Raw genomic sequence first — 23,779 nt, forward strand, 5'->3', positions numbered from 1 at the left:
TCCGACAGATACAGATACGAAAGGTGAGCGAGAGCGGCGCAGAGCGGGCAGTGGAGGGTTAAGCGGCGGGGGTTAAGCGGCAGCTAGCTGACTGGCTTTCTGACTTTCGAGGCTCGTCTGCGCGAAACCCGCGCTCGTCCAATCAGTACGAACTCGGTTCCCGCCAGCGCAGTAACAACTTCGCCGACGAGCGCGTGAATCGCCTAAATATCCACTCAAGCTACACAGAAAATAAGTTATAAATTAAAACCAGCAAGTGCCTTACCATTATCTGTAGAATATTGCAACGAATTTACTGCCCATATATACAGCATATCGAGAGGAACAAGAGATACAGATACAAATAAGATACAAGCCGAAGCTCATCATCGAATGCGGAAGTGAGCGAAAGCCGGCGGCTTTTATTAATTTTTGCAATTAACGCAAAGGATACAAAAAATCAGTGTGCAAACAAAGGGAAACAAAAGAGTGAGAGAAAGTGATCGAGTGCCTTCATTTGCATATCCTTGCAAATTAAATTAATTTAACAACAAATATCAAAAAGCAATTGAATAATAAGAAAACGTGCCGCAATGTCTGTCGCTCGCAGTGCCATGTCAAGCTGAAGTATTCAATAATAATCCCGAAATTCGAATCCAAATCCGATTTTGAATTCGCATCCGAAATTGATTAATCACTGTGCCTTGAACTGATCGTGACTCGTGAGTCAGAGCAGCGCCATTTAATTGTCCGCAAACACAAAAGTACGGAGCCCAGTTGCAAATTGTCGGGTTAAATATTGGTAGAATATCGGTAGAATCGGTGGCATCCCCTTCCCCGCCAGGCATTCCCCCTGGCCCACAGTCGAGTGAAGAAGCTTCATGCGAAAAACGCCGCTTAAATGCATACGGATATCATAATTGGTGATCAGTTTGCCGCCAACAATAACTACTGGGTGATGCAGGTGAGTTTGGTTACCAGAATATTTTATTAAAAGCTGCAAGACATGCTAGAAATTCCATCGAAAAGATCTAGAAACCTTGAAAAAGAAGAATGTGTGTTTTTAAACAAGGATGAATACATCACAAAGTGTTTAAATATCGTAACCATTGGCCAATTAATTTCCAATTACTGGTTCCTTGTCAAACCCAATTCAAACGAAACAACAAAAACCTTACGTACCATAATTATGATAAAATGCGCTAATTAAGCCGCTTTTATTGCAAATTAATTTTAGCCAAATTTGACAACAATAAGCGAGCACACAACAAATACGAGAGCTTACAAATGACATGAAAAACACCTTAAGCCCAACAACTTCCGCTTATCAAAATGCAAATCTTGAACAGACCAGATTCTTGCCGATTTTTGTACGAATTCGAGTACGAGTATAAATAAAACGCACGCGGCAATCACAAATTACAATAAAACCGAAAACAAATTAGCTCGATTATCGATTGAGATGAGGAGTTGAACTGCGGAATTTTTGAGTGTTCTCGAGTGTGTTTCCACAGAGATTAACACCTTGGATTTCCTCAGGTGTTCCTTCGCTTCCTTCGCCGTTTTTTCCCCATTTTTTTTTTGTTTGTCAAATGCGACAATCGATTTGTAAATCTTGTTATCACCTGCAGGAACTCTCGGCTCTTAAAGCCGTTCTCAAATACACGGTCGGTTAACTCTTTTGAACTCATCCACACTTTTCACGCGTTCCGCAGGGAAACTGTGGCGATCACAGCCCATCCGATGCGATGCGATCCGCACTCCTCCTTTCGATATCCATGTTTGCAGCCTGTTTTTCTGTTTTCCCGGCTTGTTTGCCTCAATTGTTTGACTCGCGCTTACTTGCGAAGCTCTGGGTAAATATTTGCCCCCAACACTTTGCCAATGTGCCAAGTGTCCCCAACTGACTGACGAGATGGTTTCAACACGGTTCCTACCCGGGAATATCTATAGCTATAGCCGATCATCGACTGGGCGGCATTGATCGATGGTATTGGATAGTATGAGAACATAATTACAATCGGCAAGGGTACATACGCATGAGTAATAGGTCTTTCCGAGGAACTGTTTATCCTGTTTATTGCTGAATGTCAATAAATACTTTAGAGTAATGAAACTGATCGCACAGAATTATCAAAGTAATCGACTATAGGCTAAGCTTTCAGGCTATACTCATTGACCATGAATTAATTTTTCAAAGTAGACGTGATTTTCTATTAACAATAATCTTGAGCCTCGATTATCTTTCTTATAAATTTTATGATGTGTAGGCTATCTTCCTAAATTTTCCTATCATTCCCTGTCTTATTGCCTTATCTGAGCATTTTACAACCGTTGGTCTACCAGCCTTACGCCCATTGATAAGTTCAGTTTCCCGCAGAAAGTCTAGCCTTGCTCAACAAAAGCTCTGGGTTGAGTGCCTCCAGCTGCGCTCCTCGGAACACTTCCTTCCCCCAGAGATAAGGATCGGTACTCAGGGAACCTCAGGGAAACAGATATCCATACATAGGTACAGACGAAGAAACCCGAGACATTGGCGATTCCGGGTAAAAAGGCATCGTAAAAGAGCTGGGTGTTCGACAAGTGTTGTGCTTGTTCCGCCTGTCACCATCAATGGCTGCACTAATTAGGCATGTGTTGTCAAATATTTATACACAGTCGCAAAAGTTCAAAGCGCTGTAGGCCCCCTTTGGCCCCCTGGAAGCCCCATCCACTTCCTCCAGATAGTGTGAACTTTTGGGTGAGGGGGCGGACTTCTTCCGTTTTCCACTGATTTAGCAGATATGACGAGATATGGTAAGGTAATTCCCACGACTCACGGAGATTATGACGAAAAACTTTCTTATTTTATGGCTCAGAACGAAATTAGTTTACGATCGGTTACAGGGAATTAGCTGCAACGAGTATCCAAGTATCCGAGTATCCGAGTATCTGCGTATCGGATACATTCAGTGAATAATGGAAGTAATCAAGCACGTAGCCAGGCGGTTATAGCGCCGACTTTTGCGGCTCTGATTAATGACCCTGAACCATTGTGCTTCAATCGTAAATAATTAAATATAGATAAAAATCAGATAACTTAAAGTTGGAGCTTTTGAAAAGAGGGGGAAACTACCGCCAGCACGGGCCGAAGAATTATGCAAATTATTTAAGACTAAACGAAACTTGCAGTTGCTCCAGTGATTTGTCAATAAAAGACATTTTCAAATATACCAAATGAAACGTATATGAGTTTATAGCCAATCTTAATCAATAGAAAATATTTGCATTTGCGAATCGGAATCAGACAAAGGCGGCCGCCTTCAAAGAATTAAAATCGGTGCTGAAATTAAACAAGAATTACAGCCCCGTGCAATTGCTTTGCCGTCTGCTCATCTGAGCCATAAAAAATCGTGGCAAATTAGATAGAAAACGGCCGAATAATGGTCCGATAAGATAATGATGTGCCTAGTAGACTTTCCATTTCAAAATGAGTTCAAGATTGGATCGAGCCCCCGAACAAAACACCGATTGCCAATTACACACCGTCCAGACAATGGCAGTTAAATAATAACTGGAGTAAGCCATGAAAACAGTTGGCCAAAATCTCATTAAGGCCCAGTGGGAGATCGCCCATCGATCGATCGATTCCTATGCAAATCCCGCCAGTAATTTCTGTTTCCTCCATCACAATGCCAAGTTTTTAGTGTCTAGTCTTTGCCATATTTTGATTTCGCCAATTCATGCAAATGAAAACGAAAACTGGCACACAAATGCGCCAAAAATGGCACAAAAAAGTTGGGGAAAAAATATCATTTATTTGCAGCCAGTTTTGATTGATTCGCCGCCAGGCCAAGTTGGAGGTCAATCGTGCCGCGAGAATCAATCACTCACAAGCCACTGGGTGCACATAGAATTTGCGGTTTTCTAGATAGCCTATTATTGGGAATCAAGGAGTTATAGTTGCAAGCAGAACTGTATTATCCTTTAACAGTATTAAAACACCTTCTTTAATTTCTTCGCATACCCTTTGTCTGAAATCATAAAATCGACTATCCATCAATTTGGATTTTTTAAAAGCTTTTCAATAGAATCCTCACCATTGATTTAACCCAATTCGAGATCTTGTTCCCTCCTTTCTTACCCAAAGTTTATGGCACGTGAGTGAGCATTTATTGACCAAAGGCAACCCTTTTGACCGGCTAATTTCAACATTTTTTCCACTCTGCAAAAGTATCACCTTAAATTTTTGATAGATTGCCGGGCCTAAGGCACAAAAAAAGGAGAAACATGTTTGACTTCGGCGAATTATTGCGGAAACTAGTTTGCCCAAAAATAAGAAAAAAGGCTTTTATGCTCACAGAGGTGCTAAAACCCCCGCAACATTGAAGCGCAATTCGTTTCGTGTTTGATGGGATCAAAAGCTCAGCGGATGACAGCGAATGGAATGAAATAATTTTTATTTAAAGCTCTGATGCCGCATTAAGATCAATTATTTGATTATGAAACAAAATCTGCGTGAAATCTTCGAATAGTTGACCCAAGCCGATGTCAAATGCCGGCGCTGTAAATTTCAATTTCGCCTCGAATTCATTTCAACAACAAGGTGAGAAAAAAAAACACATTTGATCGGGGGGCGATGATAAAGCCATCATCGGATGGTCTCCATCGCTCGATCAGCGCGATCGGTCGTAAGGCCCCAACAAAGGTTCAAACAAACCAGTCCGACACGAAATCAAATTGCAAATTTAAATTGAAATCGAAATCACAGCACATTTCGTAAGGCACTATTGTGTATAATCCGTGGACCGATGGGCGATATCCCATCCCAGCCGCATATGCGTCTAAAAACACTTCAATTCACGTTATGTGCTTACTTAACTTTTATCACCTGGCCGAGATTTCTATGATCGATCGCTAATTGCCAGTGTACAGAAAGGTACTCGAAATGGCTATAAGTCGAGAAGAAGCGCCAGGTACGAGTGGCCAGCATTGAGATCTCTTCTGGGCAATTGACCCACTAATAGGGCCTGTCAATAATCGCCTTTTGGCCATTGAACTCTCGGCTCTGGCCCCTACAAATTTCCTGAATAACACAAATTAATTGCCCGCAAATCCTGTGTCCGACCGATCAGCGTTTATTCAACAGTTTCGTTTCAAATATTTATTGATTCCACACAATCTACATGTTGCGCATGCCAGTTCAGTTCAGCCACCAATGGGTTAAGAGCCCCTCGACATGGCTGAACGCTTTTCCAGCTCTGATCGGAAATTGGTTTTGTAGGCCCTGGGTTTCAGGGCACTTCCTGTGCTATGTTATTTGTAGTGTTCTGTTCATAGCTTCACTGGCCACCCCAATATATCCGAATATTATGATTGCCTAGCGTGAAATTGTGAGAATATTTCCCAAACGACGCGTCAGCGACATCAATTAATGTTTTATTATGCATTCCTGTTTGTCCCTCAAGGATATCCAGGGATATTCAATATCCCAGTGATATGCAATAGCTGTGCGAATGGTTTTATGCAAATGTGAGTGAGCGGGGGTGGAAAACTAGTTTGTAAACTCCAAGGAAGTGTCAAAATGTGGTGGAAAACTGCTGTTTCCCTTCACTTGGAAGCAGAATAAACGTTGGTCATTATTCAGTGTTTAACTGCCGTAAATAAAGAGATGACAAAACCTCTAAATTCTCTGTGGCTGAATTTCCACGTAAACAAATTCAATATCACATACAGACTCCATTAAATCCGCTTTCAAATAACGATCGCTAGAACCCACTAAACCAAATCGCTCTCAATAGCAAAATGGCGCGCTAGACTGGAACACTGAATAGTAAATAGTAAATAGCGACTACAATAACCATATAAGCATATCAATATCAGTCAGTTTCGAGTGACTTGTCATTAGAATAAATAAACTTATATATAGGCAAAGGCAAATAGGAATCACATTTAAAGTCAGCCAATAATGAAAATAGATACACACACCAGCGGCCAGCACAATCGACAGCTAATAGTCAACAACATCAGTCAGCCGGGCAGATATGTAAAGTAAAATAACTAAAAAAAAAATAAATAAAATACTTAAGAGCCGGGGAAAAAAACTGTCGCAAATTGCGGTCATTCGTCATGCGCACATGAGCAGAACGACGGCAGCAACATCGACGGCACGGCAGCGACTGTGTGGCAAAACGCTCGGCAAATGGCGGCGAGCCAGTGGAGGGGTGGGCGGATTTTAACAGGGGAGCCGCAGCCGTCCAAGAGGGGTGGGGGGTACCGAAGCGGTACAGCAGCAACGTGCCACTCATTAACTTTAATAAGCTTACTCTACAATCATAAGCATATTTAAATGTTTTGAAGTTTGTCTCTAGTTGTCTATAAACTTACTACAATATATATTGTATATAATTGAGATGAAAATTACTAATCCCCCTTTTCGCCGCCTCTGGCCTTTCTCTCCCAGCTCTAGCTGCTGTTTTTTCTCTCCTCCTAAGTTTTTGCTTTGTTTCAAGCTATGAAATGTGTTTTGATTTGCTGCGCTTGCGGGGCTTAGGCTATAGCTCTGCCGACTTTTGGTTGGACGCTTCCAGCGGGTGTTATCGAGCAGGGGGAGAGGGGGGCGGTGGGTGGCACTGGCCGTGGGGCAGGGGCTCAGCGGCGAGGGGGCCGTCTCAACATGGCGACGCTGACTTTTGCTGCTTAATGGTGCTTAACAGCCGTCGAGCGGAGCGGACTGAAAAGCTGAACAACTGAGCGAATGCGTGACACTGCGCATGTACCGCTCAACGGGAAGTATCTGTATCTGTACATAGTAGCTATATAAAATGGCTATCTGAGTGTGTATCGGTGAGTACCTAGGAAGACAATTGCGCTGAAACCGTTAGAACGAGGAAAACGCCATTTTGGCTAAGCCACAACGCTTAAAAGGAATTTAAACGCAATAAAATAAAAGACGCTTTTGAAAACAGTTTATTGCTACAATAACATTTATTTAAATGCCCACTAGCTTTAGGGCCAAATAACTAAAATACAAAGGCACATCTAGTCATTTATTAGTAGGTGAGTCATTAGTCAGTCATTAAATTCGAATTTAATGCTTTTAATTGTACAATTTTCAATATATCTGTAATTTGTATGCAGTTGAGCATAGGTTGTTTTATAAAACTTCGACTATTGAACTATTTATATTTTAGGTATTTCGCCAATTTTAATGCACATATATTTGCTCAGTGGATTTTTTGAAGAATTGAACACCGTATCCATTCCCAAATCAATTCCATTGAGCAATTTGTCGACCATTTCGAGTCCAAAAACAATTCGATACCGAACTCCAGCGGAGTATCTTTTCCCACCTTTCCCTGCCAGCCGAAGATATTGGCCTATTGTTTGGTCTTCGACCGTTGTTATGATGGCTATTAACGCTATTATTATGAAAATTTTCAGCATCATTGATTTTTGTTACCGATTTTCTAATTTAACCAAATTATTGTTTATTCCCTCGTCGTCTGGCCGTTGATTTATTTCATTTTGCCTCTTGGACTTGTATCTATTTTGGGAGTTTTGTTTCAACTCTTTGTCCAAGTCTCACCCACCTGGCCCCCCTGGAGCCCCTTTGCCCAGGAACTTCTGCCGGCCATGTCCATTTGGGATTCGAGTTTTCTGTTAACTGGTTGCGTAAATATCGCTTGGCCTCAATGAAATGCCTTCACACACTCGCAGCCCGATAAACAGACTCATAGATACGAAGACTTTTTCCTCAATGAAATGCCGAAAATTAGCATAATCCGCGCCAGCCTTTCTCGCTGGGCTTACACTGGGCTACAAAATATTTTCTGATAGTAAGAAAAATATCAAATACTTTACAGACTTATGAATATCTAATGTATATACGAAGTAAAGCTTATATCAACGGCAGAACATTATATATAGTTCGAACTATGAAAACACTTCAAATTACCCCGAAAGACTTTCTTGTAGTACAGTGTTCTCTGATAGGCGGCACACGCAGAGGGAAAATAAAAGCGAAACCTGTTCGCGTTTTAAACGAAAATCTTGTCGGACATGATGTTCCCCTCGGGTGGAGTGAATACGAAAGATTGGAGTTGGGATGAGGGGTTCTCCATGGGCTGCTGCGGTTATTTGTTTGTTGGTGTCAAAGCTGTCACATATTTTATGCGACGGAGTCGGGGGTTCAAGGGGTCAGAGAGCCCCACACGCATCCAGGTTCCCCTCGCATGAGCCCCCCCTCAAAATCACTGCACATGCATTTTAATTTCCCAGTTGTGGGTAATTGCCTGGCCCGTCCCCTTGGGCCATCATGCCGCATTTGTCTCAGGCTAGAGAGCTATGATTTCTTACCAACCGATTCTGCGAATCGTGATTGCAATTGGCTGTTGGCGGGGAACGGGGCTATAATGTCCAGGCCAGACATATGTTAGCCTTATAATTTATGCCCCTGTATTCTGCGCGATTTTTGTTTATTAATTGTGCAAGCCGATCGTCAAAATATTTGCGCCCCCGGGCGATCCTTACTTTAGTTTATTTGTTTTTAAAAAGCACCACAATCTCTCCAGCCCGCTGATCTCGCCCCGCAATTTATTTAATTGCATAGAACGCGGATTGCCCAAGGTTGCCGATAATTTATATGTCACAGTTAAATTAAATGCATTTAACACGAGAATTAAGCAAATAAACAGCAGACTCGAATAATTGGGAAGCGAATTTCTTGCTTTGTTTATATTCCTCCGTTGCTAATTAAACTCATTTGGGTGGATCGTTAAAATAAATCAAACTGAAGGCGGGATGCTGTAAGGGGTAATAAGTGAAATTAGCTAAATGAGCCATAAACCAAGCTCAGTTAGTGCTGAATGTAAATTATAAGTCGCTGCCGAAAATGAAAGTGAGTGAGTTGATGGGATGGGGAGATTGAAAGTTAATTAGCATACAAGTATAGAGTTGTTTAATAAAATTTAAATAAGGTTCAATTTGAATTCAATTTTCAATTTGTAGTATTCAGTTTCCCACTCCTCAAACGTTGTCATATTTCCACTCAACCAAAGTCAGCTACTAAGCGCTCTATCTCGCCTAATTAAATGTCGCAAAATAAATGCTTAATTGGACAGATAGACTGCTGAATGAGCAGGTGATATAGCCGAGTTTTCTGGATGGGGTAACCGATCCAAACAGAAGTCGAGAAATGTTAAACAGTTGATGTCTGCTGGCATTTTAACTTGCCACACAATCTGCATATGCGACTGCCAACTCGGCACACATGCGGCTGATATTTGAACGGCAGTCAGACGAAATAGATATGTGCCAAAAGATTTTGACAGGCCAACTATCAATTCATATCGTTAATGTGGCAAACTTCTCCCTGCTGCAAACCTAATTGAAATGTCGATAAGGCAAACGTTTTGACAACTTGACAGCTGCCTAAAATCCAAATCGAGGTAAGACCAAAGAGTCGAAACGCCGAAATGCGAATAAGCCCAGAGACCCAACTGGAAATGTCACTTCGAAGAAGTTACTGCCTGGCCCACATTGCGTATACGCGGCGTTGACTCATTGTCTTCTAAGCACTCGCATATGCCGCAATTTGACCCAGTTTCTGCTACAATAAGAACCCATGAGTCATGGCAACTCCAGTTTTGGATGTCCCAGCTGCCTGGGCTCCTTTGAAGCATTTGCGAAATTTATGCGCACAATATGCGAAATTTATTGTAATGACAATCGCTTAGTGCATAATTCGCTTCCCGCCCCCTTTTGCAGTACATTTTTTGCTGAGCAGGAAGCGGGCAATCAACGTGGCTTGTTTTGTTGTTTGTCGTTCGGCTTTTGGGTTTTATTTTTTGGATGCAGCTGCTCCAATTGACGCCCACCTGCAGGAAAAAACGATCTGACGTCAAAGTGGGCTGAGATGTGCATAAATCAAAGTGAGAATTAAGTGTCCGGGCAGTAACATAACAAATAACACATATTTTCAGGTATCTTTTTACGCACAGATTTTGAAACTTATTATCTTTTCAAGATCTGAAGTACTGAAAATTAAAAAAATGCCTAAAGGGTAAAATCTGATGTCATTGAATTGATATGCGCATAAATCCAGATGCACGCATTATTCTACAAGTACTGTGTTGAAATACTCGCTTCATATTATTTATTTTATTTTTTATCCAAATTCTTGTTTGCAAAAGCCCAAATCAGCCCTCACATCTGAAATCCTTCATTTCGCAGGTGTCAGCCTCGGATTTTCAGTGTGTACCTCTCATTTTCACTGAACAATGTGCATCATTAACGCAAAATGCCTGTTGCTGCCGCATTGTGAGTGCCTTTTTGCGACTCGTTAACAAAAGCGCAAATATTTTAAGCTTACATTTTGTTTTGTTTCCTTTTTTTGGTTTTGTTATTTTTACAAATATTCGGAGACTTAATGAAGTGCGATTCAGATTCGCAGGCGGGTGTAGGAGATCGGCAAATGTGTATTAAGTTTATTTTTGTGGTCTCGCCAAATGAGGAAGTTGAAAAGTTTCAGCAAGTGAAATACCCCCTCAAAAACCCCACAAATTCCCCTTGGAAATCATCTGGGACTCACGTGCGACTGACTTTTGTGGGCTGGTCTTTTGACCATTTTTGGGCAACCTCCTTCTTTTTTTTGGGTCTTGCATTGATTAACGCATTTCTTTGGCCGACCGGCATTGTGTTTTTGTTGTGGTCACCATTGTTGTTGCTTCTGTTTCTGTTTTTCTGGTGGAGCTGCCGATTTGGCAAGTGATTTATGCCGCCGTTGGGGAACTGCAACTGACACATTGCGGAGACACATTAGTAGCTAATAAGTTTAGTGGCATAATGAATGGCATTTGAAAAGGTCCATTGAATCGCCAATTGAGAATATACCGTCTATATGGCTGGGGCATTGCAACATGTGGCAGCATTTCAAGTGAATCACGCCAATAAAATCTGGGTCACCAGGAGCAAAGTTTGGCATATTTGGTGGTAGATTGAAAAATGGGAAATTTAAGTGATACGGAGTGAATCCAACTTTTTAATTCATCCGTGAAAGACAATATGTTTAGAACATTATAAATAAATAATTATTATAATTACAATTAAATTGAGTATTGATTAAACTTATATACTGGTATCCACCAGACTGGACAGTTACTAGAGCAATAAAAACGCAAGCTTAAATTTGCTTATTTTGCTTTTTAATAATAATCGCTATTATAAAACTCAGATTAAGCCCACACAAAAATTATCCAATCAAAAGTTAATTGACCTGTGCCTTTAATTACTATGTGATTCCATTTATTACTCCTAATATAAAAAGCAATAAGCTTCATTGCCACTTTATTGTGCATTTAAGTATGAGGATTTTATATAATTGACTTTATTTTTGGTTTTATTCGCTTTATGCTTTTTGAGCACTAATCGATGGACAAACATTTTTGGAAGCTTTCTTTTATATTTTATATATGGGGTCGCTGTTAAAAGTCAGTAAGAAGGGCTTAGTAAAGTTTTACCCCCTCCTAATTACTTGTAATGTTTCTGCTTCGCACTTAAACAGCGGAAAACACACAACGTCGGACATTGCAGGCTAAGTTTTTTAAAGACGCGCACGCGTCGTCTACAGCACACGCCAATGCCAACGGAACACCTTCGCGAAAGGTGTTAAAATGCCGGCTCAAAAGGGCAGAATGCCTGTTAAAGGACAAGGGGTGCCAGGGGCTAAGGTGGTTAATAACCCGAACGCTAATGAAAGAGACACTGACAGCGAATGACGTCAAGAAGAGCAGTGCGGGGCAGAGGGTGTTAATACCGAAAACGAACTCACCGGAGGGTTAAGGTCTCGGGGATCCTTAAAATGATATGTGGGCGAGCTGAGCTAAATTTATGATGATGATCTCAAATTTGATCGCAGCTGATGGATGAGCCTGAGTTATTCGTTATTTGCAGCTGCCCCTATTGAAGATGACCAGCAACATTTGATTTTTTTAATGGACTTTTGAGAAATCGAAAATAGAGAGGGGGCAGCCACGCAAGATAAACGCTTCATGCTTTTCTTTTAACACCTTTTCGAGAGATTTGTGCTGTACTGTGCTGTTTGCCCTGCCACTTAGCGCCTCTTTTACGATTAGAAAAAAATCGGAGAAAATAGGGTGAGGGGTAGACCTCATTTAATTATGTAAACGACACGAGCGTGGCTGGTGTAGAAGATACGAGACCTATTTATGTCAAATTGACACCTTGTGTGTCCCCCAAACAGTTTCTCCATACCTTATTTACACACGGAAAAATTCTAGCAAGTACCCATTCTCAAAAAACATGTCTTCTGTCCTGCAAATGTATGCATATAAATTGAAAAAAAAAAATGTAATATCGGCCATAAACTACGAAAAGTGGAAATCAAAGTTAAAAGACTTACCCTTTTTACTTACGCTTTTTTTTTTTTCTGTGTGCCAATACTCTCTTGAGTTTTTGAAATTTCCCTTCTCGCGCCCCTTCGTTTGCTCCAGCCTAATATACTTTAAATATTTATGAGCCCGTCTTGCGCTCTTTTACCTAATTGATGAGTTCGAGTTCGCCTCAGATAAAGGTGTTAAAGTCGGTTCGGCCTTCGGTGGACCGAACACAGTTTTCCCTATATCTCAAGTCTGAAGACTGGGTTGCCGTTGGCTGTTGGCTGTTGGCTGTTTTCTGTTTGCTTTTGCAGGTGCCAAAGCAAAGCGAAGGAGACGCGTCCAGCTGTGCCGACAAATTGTGGCTGGCGACAAGCAAATAAACAGATTCAAAACCCGCAGAGTTTCCCCTCCCGCGATTTGCTCGCGTGTAAATGATTCTCGCCGGGGAATGTCCATGTAAAGAGTTCCTAGTTCTCCAAGAGGCGGTGTGGCAGAGGTAACTCTTGGCAACATAGAGTAGCAGGTAGCGCATGGCTTGTCAATACCTACACGCCTGTCTGCGGACCGAGAGCCCATGTGGCATGCCACGAGCAAGGAGCAGGCTATACAAAAATGGGAATACACTGAATAAATTTTACTATCTCCCTAAGACTAAAAATATTTCGAAAGAATGCTATATGTTTTTGAAAGCTTTTAAATTACTATTAAGTACGAAAAGGCATTAACATTTTTAAGAAGTCCGCATGCTTAAATCTCACCTTCTTCTCATGTAACTGGAAAATTAACTTAAATTTGTGGGTCCACATCCCACAGGGCACTGGTCATTCGATAGTCGATGCAAATCAGTAAAGCAGCCAGGGGAAAAGCCTCCTCTAAGCAAATGTAAAGTGGACGGAAAATTCAATTCCCAGAAAATGACTGCAAGTCGCGCAGAGGAGACACACAGGCCTCAAGTCCCCTGGTGACATTTAAGTTGGCCAAAAAAAGAGGGAAAGCGGTAGGAGCAGGGAGTTGGCCATTTCGCAACCAAACGGAACGATGCAAAACGCATGTCGAGCATGGGCAGCACTTGTCGTTGGCCTCCGTGGAAAAGAGCGATTCAACTACTGTTCCAAATTTGATTTGGCATGCTGATTTGGCCGGCGGAAAATGCGGAAAAACATAGTTGGCATAGTTTTCCCCTCTCACTGACGGCCTCTCTTTCTAGTTGGCCAAGATTTATGTGTGGTTGGTCCAATAAAATAATTGCCAGCGATTTTTTATGCAAATCGCTTTTCGCTCCTTGGCTGAGTCATGTCCAAAACAAATCGTCTATATGCTTATATGCTTGGACTAAACTATTTTTACGATCTTCTGGACCCGACTCGTTTTTTTATGGTCCAGCGTTTAGATTTTATGGCGCCCGATGTTTGAGGTTAATTCGCTGGCGGGACTTATCGGTGATCCGTGAGCTTTGAAGAGGGTCAGCCCTGGAGTTTGACATTGGTTTCAACGCTAAAAAACTAAAGACTTAGGCAACGAACTTGCTCTCGTCCCACTCGCCACTTTTGCCAAACGAAAGACTCAGGCGGCGAACTTGTTCTGGCCCAGAGCGATCGGCCGTTTGAATGTGTCAAGTCTATTACTTCCTGCCTTAATGGAAACTTTCACTGGCGCGCGATAATAAACATTAGCCGTCGTTTCATTAAACAAATTTCAGGAAATATGTTTTTTTATACACGAGTATCTCTCTTTTTTGCACTCAATTCAAGTTTGGCCCTGGGGCGCGATTGGCAATTGGATTCGCGAACAATACGCCATCGATTATTTAATAGCATTTCTACCATTGCTTTCTTGCCTTTCTTTCTGCCTTTTTGTCTTGGCCTAGCAATTACTGTTGGCCAACTTTGAAGGCCGCTTCTGCTTATCCGCCAGATAAATCAGACTTTGCTCTAAGCAGCCTTTTGTTGGCCTTATCACAAAAGCAAGACTTTCATTGTTTCTGCTTTTTTTTTGCGCACTGGGTGTGTGGGGGGAAGCACTCGCACAGATGATGAACTGATATTCGGCACGTGCCGTTAATGAAGTCGGGCAATCGCTTTAGAAAGCCCGATCTTGTAAAGACTATGATATTTTGGATGTTTTCGGGAATTACAGCACCAATTAGATCGCTATCTGCGGGGCCTTTTGTGTGGGCACCATCTCTTGACATTTTATAACCCCATTCTGGTCGAACCATTTAGGCATTTAATTTATCGCTTCCCGCAGTTCAAATGCTTTTGTTATTGATATGATTTGGACCCATTTCTTACGAGTTTTATGGAGCGACATTTATGAGCGACTTTATGCGCAGCTGTCGCAGCCGCCGAGATCGAACGCAAAATGGCCAATTTTATGGCTCAATATCGAGTCAGGCTAAGAAAATGCTTCGCATTAATAGAGGTAAAAATATAAAATAAACAGTTGGCAATTTGACATCTTTTTTATATAGTAATTTTTGGCATATTGATGGTCGTTAATAGATTGAGTTAAATTGAAAAGAAATGTCAGCCGACTGAATGGTGAACGGGGCCCTCGCTGGACGGCTCTTTAAAATGCAAAACGGCTGCCGAAGTCGGTAGACAGCACAGGAGAGAAACAATAAAAGTAACAACGAATATAATGGAACATCAAATTTATTAATTTTTATGGGCTTTATCTTTTCGTTTGGAGGGGTATTTGGCTGCTTCCTCGTTTGTTTCCATTTCTCACAACAAGTGCCAAATTTGGTCTGAGGTTCTTGACCACGAACACGCACGTGCGAGAGGTTTGCATGTGTAGGAAGGTGTTCGTGTGTGTGCGTGTGCGTGCGTATCCGACTGGCAGTGCTTTATTTTGCATATTTTGTTCGATTTTAAATGAAGTCACGTTGCACTCGTAAAGTTGATATTTATGTTTGTCATTATTTTTTATGCTTTTTGCTTGTTTTTCATATAAATATTACCTCTTTGTGTCTTGTTTTGGGAGCCACACTACATGTGTAGGTACAGCAATGTCTTGTTTTCCATGGCGGTGGCGTTAAACAATAGTTAACAACTTTATTTGTGCACTTAACGATCTTGGCCATTAAGAGCCAAGCAACTCCTCACGTTTCGGCTGCCATTCACCTGAGAAATGCCAAAGCAGCAACCTCAGTTTCAGTTGCACTTGCAATGTTGCTGCTTGCCTGTTGCAGGTTACAGTTGCAGCATCTGCGGCAGAAGCCGCCACCAGTCATCGCCATTGCCTGTCAGTCCACATAAAAGTCAGAGATGGCTATGAAAAATTACCAAAACGAATCGCTAAACAGCCGCAAAATGCACTTGAGACGGGGCATGTTGAATATGAGTCCCGGAATATGAGCGAATCCATTCAAGTTAACCAAGTTTTACCGGCAAAAACAAAGCCTATGTGCCCCATAATATTACCGATAGGTGGAACTGCAGGGAAAGTGGAACGGTGGTGGTTCCAGAGAAAATTAATAGTTCCAATTGTTTATTTTGGGATTAACATCCGCTATATCTCTAGAAGCAAATGTACAATCAATTGACCCTCTTAATAATTTTTAGTTCTCGTATTGAATAATTTATGGTTGCAATGATCCTATAAACTGCAGCTGCAACCAACTAAAAACTAGACACTAAACCCAATTCATCAACACTCCAAATGGGTCAAATCAATAAACAATAACATAAAATGTCCAATACTTCAACACAATCGGGCAAATAACTCACAGACAAAAGCGGGACACACAAACCATTTGAACTCCCTTCTCCAGTACAATTTATGCAAATTTTATACGTACATAATACCCATTTATTGACGCTGCCGCCAGAAGTGATTATTGACAACGGCATTTTAATGTAAAAAAAACATAAATAAATAAAAATACTTTGGCGTGCCAGTCGGTGTAAAAATCTGAAATTATAAGTACCTGAGCATAATTTTACCTCGGCCAAAGAAATGTCCAAAAGAACAAAAAGTTCATAATTGAAATTCATGTTTGTTGTTCTGCTGGCTGTCACACAATTACCGTTTTGCTGGTGGTGGTGCCCCAAAGTCCAATCGAACCCACTTAAAGATTCCGCGGGCCTCCAAACACGACGCTTCACGCATTCTTATGAGGTCATTTGCGTGGAGAGCCCACTAAATGCGCCCTAGCTCCAAACTAACTAGCCAACCAACTCCATGAAAAGCCCCAATCAGAACCCTGAACATTTGCCAAGTGGAAAACTCGATTCGTGGAAAACCGCAACTCGCCACTTCGCGGTGGAAAATGGCAGCTCCAGACATTACTCATACGACCCGCAATGAAACACAAAAATCTATTAAAATTATCACACGCCATGTTGACCTCAGCGGCGAACAAACATTACTCAAAAACCCAAAAAACGAAAATAGTACCGTGTGGGTCTGGCAAAAATCCATAGCCCGAAAATAAGAGAGAAAATAAAGCGACCGCAGCCAATAAAATGAAAAATGCTGGCGCAAAAATATTGCAGCTAAAATAATTTGCCACGCTCGTAAATTTTCAGCTCATAAAACAGAAACGAGGCAACATTTGTTGTCGGAGTTTCGAAGTTTCAAAGTTTCACGGGGGAATGAGTCAGTGTCGGGCATTTCTCGAATTTGAGTCAGATTTTCGTTGGTTTCTGCTATTTTTTATGGCCAGCCTTCGCCGATCGACAGTTTGTTTGATATATGGGCCCTTGGCCGCATCATTTGCATGTGAAAAGCCTGGCTCGTTCGTGTATAAAAAATTTCACTAATTTGCCAAATGATTATTATGTTTGCCTAAACCACCTAAAGTGTTGCCATAAATAAGCTGTCTTCCGTTCTCTAAAAATTGAATAAAACAATAAAGTATGAGAAACAAAAGAAAAATGTGTAGGTAACAACACAATTAAAAGAACTTTATTCAACTTATTTCAGCGCAAAGAAAATTTCCTAAAACACCGTTGTAAGAGCAGATAAAATTTATGTGCAAATCATCTCTGGAATTAGCAATTTGTAGGCCTCAAGTCCGCAAACAAAAACAAAAGCAGTCTTAGCATGACAAAAGCCACAAATTTAGCGCGTTTCTATTTGTTCTCGCTTGCTCAGCTTGCTGAGAGATATTCAAATTCGACAAATACCCCACTCAAAACGAATGACTTAGACAACGAACTTGCATTCCCCTAAAAGCGCATGAGCATTAAGATCCCAAGACGGGCAATAAAAATAAAAATCCAAATCGAAATAAAAATAAAAATCAGACGACAAATCTACAAACAACAAATTTCGGTGCCGAGCAAAACGAAATTGAAGCGAAGAATGCTATAAAAATAAAGCCAGAGAAAAGAAATGAACGTAAAGATAAGGCTCGGATGATTCGGACAGGGGGCAGTGGGCACGAGATTGCTCAAGTGGCAGCAGAAAGTGTTGCAGGGCGATAAAAGTTTAATCAAAATTTATGGTAGAGAAGGGGCGCAGATAGAGGCAGATGCCGGAGAGACGAAGGCTTGGAGCTCTGATTGCCCAATGGGCCATATAACACACGACTATCTGCTGTAACTGCACAAAGGAAAAAGTCTTAAAACGAATTAACTAAAATATAAGTCATTCTTGGCCACAACACAGTACCTTAAAAGCTGCAGAAATACACATTCTTGTCTTTTATATATCATAACATTTACATAAATTGTTATTTTATTTTCGTATTTTATTTTTCATTGCTAACATATTTTCTCTCCGTGCTTTTCCTCTTTGGCAGTCCCCGGAACTGGACTATCGGCACGAGCTGATGGGTCGTCTGCATAAAATCGAGCCCGCCGATGTTGAGCTTGAGGTTCTGGCAGCGGCCGCGGCAGCCGCTAACAACAACAACAACACCAGCAGCAATAACAACCACAGCAGCAACAGCAGCAGCAACAACAGCAACGGCAGCCAAACACCCACCGGCAACAACAACAGCAGTTTGGCAACCGGAGGCCATCAGCATCATCAGTTCCACCACCACCTGCACCACCACCACTCCCATCAGCACCACCACCAGCACCATCATTTGCACCAGCACCACTCGCACAGCCTTCAAAGTGGCGAAAGTGGTGCATCGGAGGCGTGGCCCCACCTCCCCGCCCCCTCGTACGCCAGCGATGTTGCACATGCGCAGCAGCAGCAACCGCAGCAGCAACTTCAGCCCGCCGGATCGCCGAATTCCAACTCAAACGGAGCCTACGGCTGTGCACCACTCTACGATGGTGCGCCCTACGAAGTGGCACTCGGCTACGGTGGTGCGGTGGTTGCGTCAACGGGTGGTGCGACCTCCAGCGACAAGGAGTATCTATATGGTGGGTATATAGGGGGAATCGGATTGGGAATGGGAACTTTGATGGCACACAAAATTACACGCACAGTGAAATCTCGCAAGTCAATAGCAAAGTAGAGAAAAACAAGCGATGCCAACGTGTTTGCGGCTTGTTGCCGAAATGTGAAATCTGAAACCGCCTAAAAGAAAAAAAACGCAGACAAGCGGGAGACCCTGCTCAGAAAAGTGATTGAGGTCGCCACGAAGTGGCAATGAGCTGTAGTCTTTACAAAAAAATATAAAAGAACATTTTGAATAAGATTTTTAAATTTACCTAACAGGGTTAACCTTAAACAATATAATTTAGGCCAATGAAGGTTTAAACGCTTTAGTTCATTGATTAACTGAATGATTTCTGGCGCCATAGGTTACCAATTCTTGAACTTTTTTAAGCTTCTCTCTGGGAGCTTTTCTTCCCATCAATCACTGAACCAAAGCCTATCAATAAACACCTCAACCCTAGACGAAAAGTTTCAATTCTGATTGTGGCCCCCCGCTAAATAGTAGCTCTAAAAATAGTCAAACAAATGAGCAGCTGTTTAGAAATTTCATGCATATGCGAGATTTTATTGTGTACATTAATAATTCCCCATGCCGCGATTTGCATAAAGTGTTAGCAGGCGATTATAAGGCGATTTTCTGTCCGTTTCGATTGCACAGAAACCAAAAACAAAGAGGCTCTCTACGCCGATCCGCTGGACGATCCCTACCAGCGACCCGTGCTCTGGGACGATATTACTACCTCAATCCAAAATATCGATCCGGAGAACGCTCTCATGCTGAGCAGCAGCGGTAGCAGCAACAACAATGGCAGCAGCAACAGCGGCAACAGCAGCAGCAACACGGGCGAGTCTGCAACATCGCAGCTGCCGCAGGTCAAGATGGAGGCGATCGATGAGAGTCTGCTCGAGACATTTTCGACCCCATTGCTCAGTCCCCTGGAGATAAAGACCGAGAAGCAGCAGCGACAACAGCAGCACCAGCACCAACAGCAGCAACAGCAGCAGCAGCAACACCAGCAGCAACATCAGCAGCAATACCAGCAGCAACACTATCAGCAACATTATCAGCAGCAGCACTTGTACCAGCATCATCCCAGTCTGGCGCTGCCAGGCTTGCCACCCGCTGTCGACGTGGTAGAGTTGCAACTGCAGCAGCAGCAGCATCAGCAGCAGCAACATCTGCAGCACAACAACAGTAGCAGCAGCAGCCCCAAGCTGGCGACCCCCGGCGACAGCAGCGGCAACACCTCCTCCTATCAGCAACAGTACGCATCTCAATTGGTCTCCGGATCGGGAGGCGGCTATCTCAACGGTAGCAGCAGCAACTCCTACGGCTACAGCTGGCACAGCAGTCAGGTGAGTGACGGGGTGTTGCATTTGCAACCTCTGTGATTGGTAGCTTACACGCCTCTTACTGAACTTACGAAAAATGCAATTATACATATCTTGACAACAAACTTTTTGAACTGATTTAAATGTCATGAAATAGTGCATTTACAATACTTCAAATATTAAATTTTTACTTTTCTACCCCACAGTCCTTCCACACCAAATACCAAATACACCCGCCATCAGCCGCTGCTTCAGCCACCGCCTCCGCCACTGCCACGCCCACAGCTCAACTCGGTGCTCAACAGCAGCAACAGCAGCAGCAGCAACAACAGCTGCATCAACTGTGTCCCCCTGCGGCGCCCAGCACTCCCTCGACCTCCTCCTCGTCCATTTCCTCTTCCTCCGCCTCCTCTGCCAGTCGCCATATGTTCGTGCCACCTTTGACCCCGCCAAGTTCGGATCCCGGAAGCCCTGGCAGCTCGATGGTTGCAGCAGCAGCTGCTGCAGCCGCCCAACGCCGCACCACCCCACCACCGCCCTACCAGCAAGGTCATGTGATGGGCCTCATCAACCCACCTCCCACGCTGCAACTTCTGGGTGGTGCAGCCACAGGCAGCAACAACAGTTGCAACACCACCCTAACCACCTTAACACCCGCCAGTGCCATTCAGCAGCAGCAGCAACAACCACAGCAGCAACAGGTGCCACAGCAACAGCCACCGCCCACCCCCCGCTCTTCGGGGGGCGGGAGGCGTGGTCGGCACTCGCACCACCAACCGGGAACGGCGGCCCACATCGCCAGTTTGATGAGCGTGCGAACGGTGCGTTACAACCGCCGAAATAATCCCGAGCTGGAAAAGCGACGCATCCACCACTGTGATTTCGTTGGTGAGTAGAGAAACTAAATTATGAACCATAATCAACTTGGCAATAGCACTTTATATGATGAGCCTCATATAGGAATACTAAAATACCTCCACATTAGAAGACCCATCTTTAGAGATCTCTAGAGATGCGCTTCCTCATATCTCGTTATTAGTCGCAGCATGCCTCCGTATCGTTTATCATTTGGCGCGCTTTGCGACACTTTTCGTAACAAACTCACCTGCCGCCCCCCGTTTTCCACCCACTGTGGGGCTACCTAACTCCACTCCACGTGCGATCCTCATTGCGCATGCGTGCCGCGTTTTTCCAATCGGCATTTATTTATTCTCTATTTATCTATACGTTTATTTATTATCTTTCGGGTTTCTGTTTTCTAGCTGTGTGACTGCCAGGTTTCTGGTGTCGCAGTCGCTGTTGTGGCGCTTTTCAATTGCCTTCTTTGTAATTCTAATTAGCCAATTGCCATATTTATGTAAGAGCTTCGAGCCACCTTTCCTGGGCTTTTGTTACAGTTGTAGCCTGGTCAAATGCGTTTTCAATGTCAGAGGTGGGCGAGATATCGTTGAGTCAGCAGTGATCAATAGCAAAGGTACAGCATAGTAAGGCGTAGAACCTAAGTTGTCGAAAAATGTATCACTAGATACAGAATCGAAATTTAGCTTAACTTTGGAATCACTTCAAAATCTCTAATAGCTTCCTTAGTGCTTCTATTACCCGCAGGTAGCTAATCTCGTCGAGATCGGCGATAAGCTAAGATGAGATCACGACATCACCCGCAGTCTCCACAGAACGACCGCTTCAAATACTATCCATTAGCTATCGATCACTATTACGAGCCAAAAAGCTTTTAAGGCGACGCTGTCTGACTCAATCTAAAAATCCAAACTCCAAGCCAGACGCATTCCGTCCGTGTCCCAATGTCGCTTGTTCGAAACCGACTACGTGCGTTGCCACTAATAAATAATTGACAATTGTCTGACACGTTGGCCATGGCCATTTTGAGGCAACTCCGGCCGAAACGCTGTCCAAATGAAGTTATTATGCCATAAGCGCACGCATCAGACAGTGAGATATGTCTGGACTGGAGGAGTTCCTCCGATTCGGCAGTGCTTTTCAGTATCTCTAACTGTCTAACTGTCGACGATCGCTGCAAGTTGCAGGTTGCATGTTGCTGCTTACTGCAGGCTAGTTGCTGCTGCAACTTGCTGGTTGTCAGCAACATTCTTCGCTGGCAGCGAGCCATTGTGTTTCGTGGCACGTTGCTTGGGCAGCTTTCAATTAGAGCCGTACGTGCGGGGATCCCCGGGAAATCCTTTTTTGGGAAAGGGGCACTAATAACGCTGCCGGTAAATGCCTCATAAATGTCACTCGCTACCAGCTTGTTGCAGGTTCCAAGTGAATCTCGTGCAACTTTCACCCGCTAATTAAAAGCCCACGCCCACTGACCCACTTTATGGGAATGGCTTCTCTATCGGAATTTGATACTCGACGCTCCTCGAGCCTCGTTCTGCTCATCTGATACGGTTTTGGTGAACGCCATAGACAGCCAAGTGCACTCAAAAAACGTTATAGTCCTCGGATGCTCGAAGCCATAAATAATTACTGGCTATAAATTCTATTTAAGAAGGTATAATTTTAACGAAGGTGTCAATTATAATATTTCAAAACCCCTACACATTTCTTTGCAAAGATTAGGTTTCAAAGCGCCAAATTTGTAATCATATTGTTTACGAAATCTAGCAACTTTAAATGCTAGAAATTTGTGCCAATTTGGAGTTTGGTAAATGGTTTTTAAAACTAATTCGCTTCTTTCCTCTTTATCTAATTTCAGGTTGTTCCAAGGTGTACACAAAGAGCTCTCATCTGAAGGCCCATCAAAGGATACACACGGGTGAGTTTCCCTTAACTAGATATCCTACTAAAAACCAAACCCAACCGCCCACTTGATGACCCCGCAATTGACCTCCTGCCTCAGATTGGTCCACTGCCATCCTTCAGCTCGCATGTGGGCTGTGCACCACTGAGCAAAAAGCTGACCCAACTGCACCACTGAACCACCGATGAGCCACCGGCGAACAGCTGCACCGCTTGGTTTTTTGGACGTTGGGCAACAGTCGCCTTTTGATTAATTCGCGCGCTCATATTTGTAGTTGCCAGCACATAATTTGCCAAGGCCCAGAAAGCTTCAAGCGCCTTTTTTTGAGTGCTATACACTGAGAAAAATAGAGATAAAAGTAATTTGTATGTGTGTTTAAAAAAATAGTACAAAACATTGAAATATTTGTAGTTTTTTAACGCCTTTCATTTTAAAGAACCAACATTTTTCCCTGTGTGCTGTTCATTTTCAATTTTTGCGCCACGGAGGCAACCGCAGCGAAAATCGTGATTTGTACGGTTTGTTTTTGCGGCTTTGGCTTCGCTTTTTTCCGTTTTTTCTGCTTTTGTGGTCAGTTGCAGTTGCAAGTTGGCAGTTGCAACATCAGCAATCGCCAATCGCCAACGCCATCAGCTGGGCGCACGTTTGGCCTGCATTTCCTCCTTGCTCGGATTACACTTGACGATCCGTTGCCGTTGCCCACCGATCACCGAGATCACCTGTCTTCGTTTTATGGGCCGCACGTTTAATGCCTCCACAAAAGCAGAGGGAAAAATAATACTTAAATAAGGAGGAACAAAATGGCAGAATCCCATCTCTCCGCCGTTTTATTAATCGCACATGACCAGCTGATTTATGCGCAACTTTAAGCGCTGGCTTAAAAACATTTTTATTATTATGATTTTGTGCGCAGCGCTGATTTTCACTTGGCTGATAAAGTTAACGCCCCATCAACGAGAGGTCGGCAGCTTTGGGTTAACCCCGG

General features: G+C 43.0%; 1 protein-coding gene across 1 annotated transcript in view; it reads left to right on the top strand.

Moving 5' to 3' along the window:
- The window catches only part of LOC27209329 (dendritic arbor reduction protein 1), a 26,908-nt gene continuing 3,129 nt past the window's right edge, over window positions 1-23,779 (top strand). Inside the window, exons 1-5 of the mRNA XM_039293256.2 lie at window positions 1-943; window positions 18,106-18,682; window positions 19,360-20,057; window positions 20,240-20,921; window positions 22,750-22,809. Of these exons, the coding sequence (XP_039149190.1) occupies window positions 881-943; window positions 18,106-18,682; window positions 19,360-20,057; window positions 20,240-20,921; window positions 22,750-22,809 (2,080 nt within the window). The 5' untranslated portion in view covers window positions 1-880. The remainder of the gene's footprint in view (window positions 944-18,105; window positions 18,683-19,359; window positions 20,058-20,239; window positions 20,922-22,749; window positions 22,810-23,779) is intronic.

This window comes from Drosophila simulans, chromosome 3L (genome assembly GCF_016746395.2).
Source record: "Drosophila simulans strain w501 chromosome 3L, Prin_Dsim_3.1, whole genome shotgun sequence".
In the NCBI taxonomy this organism is placed as follows: Eukaryota; Metazoa; Arthropoda; class Insecta; order Diptera; family Drosophilidae; genus Drosophila; species Drosophila simulans.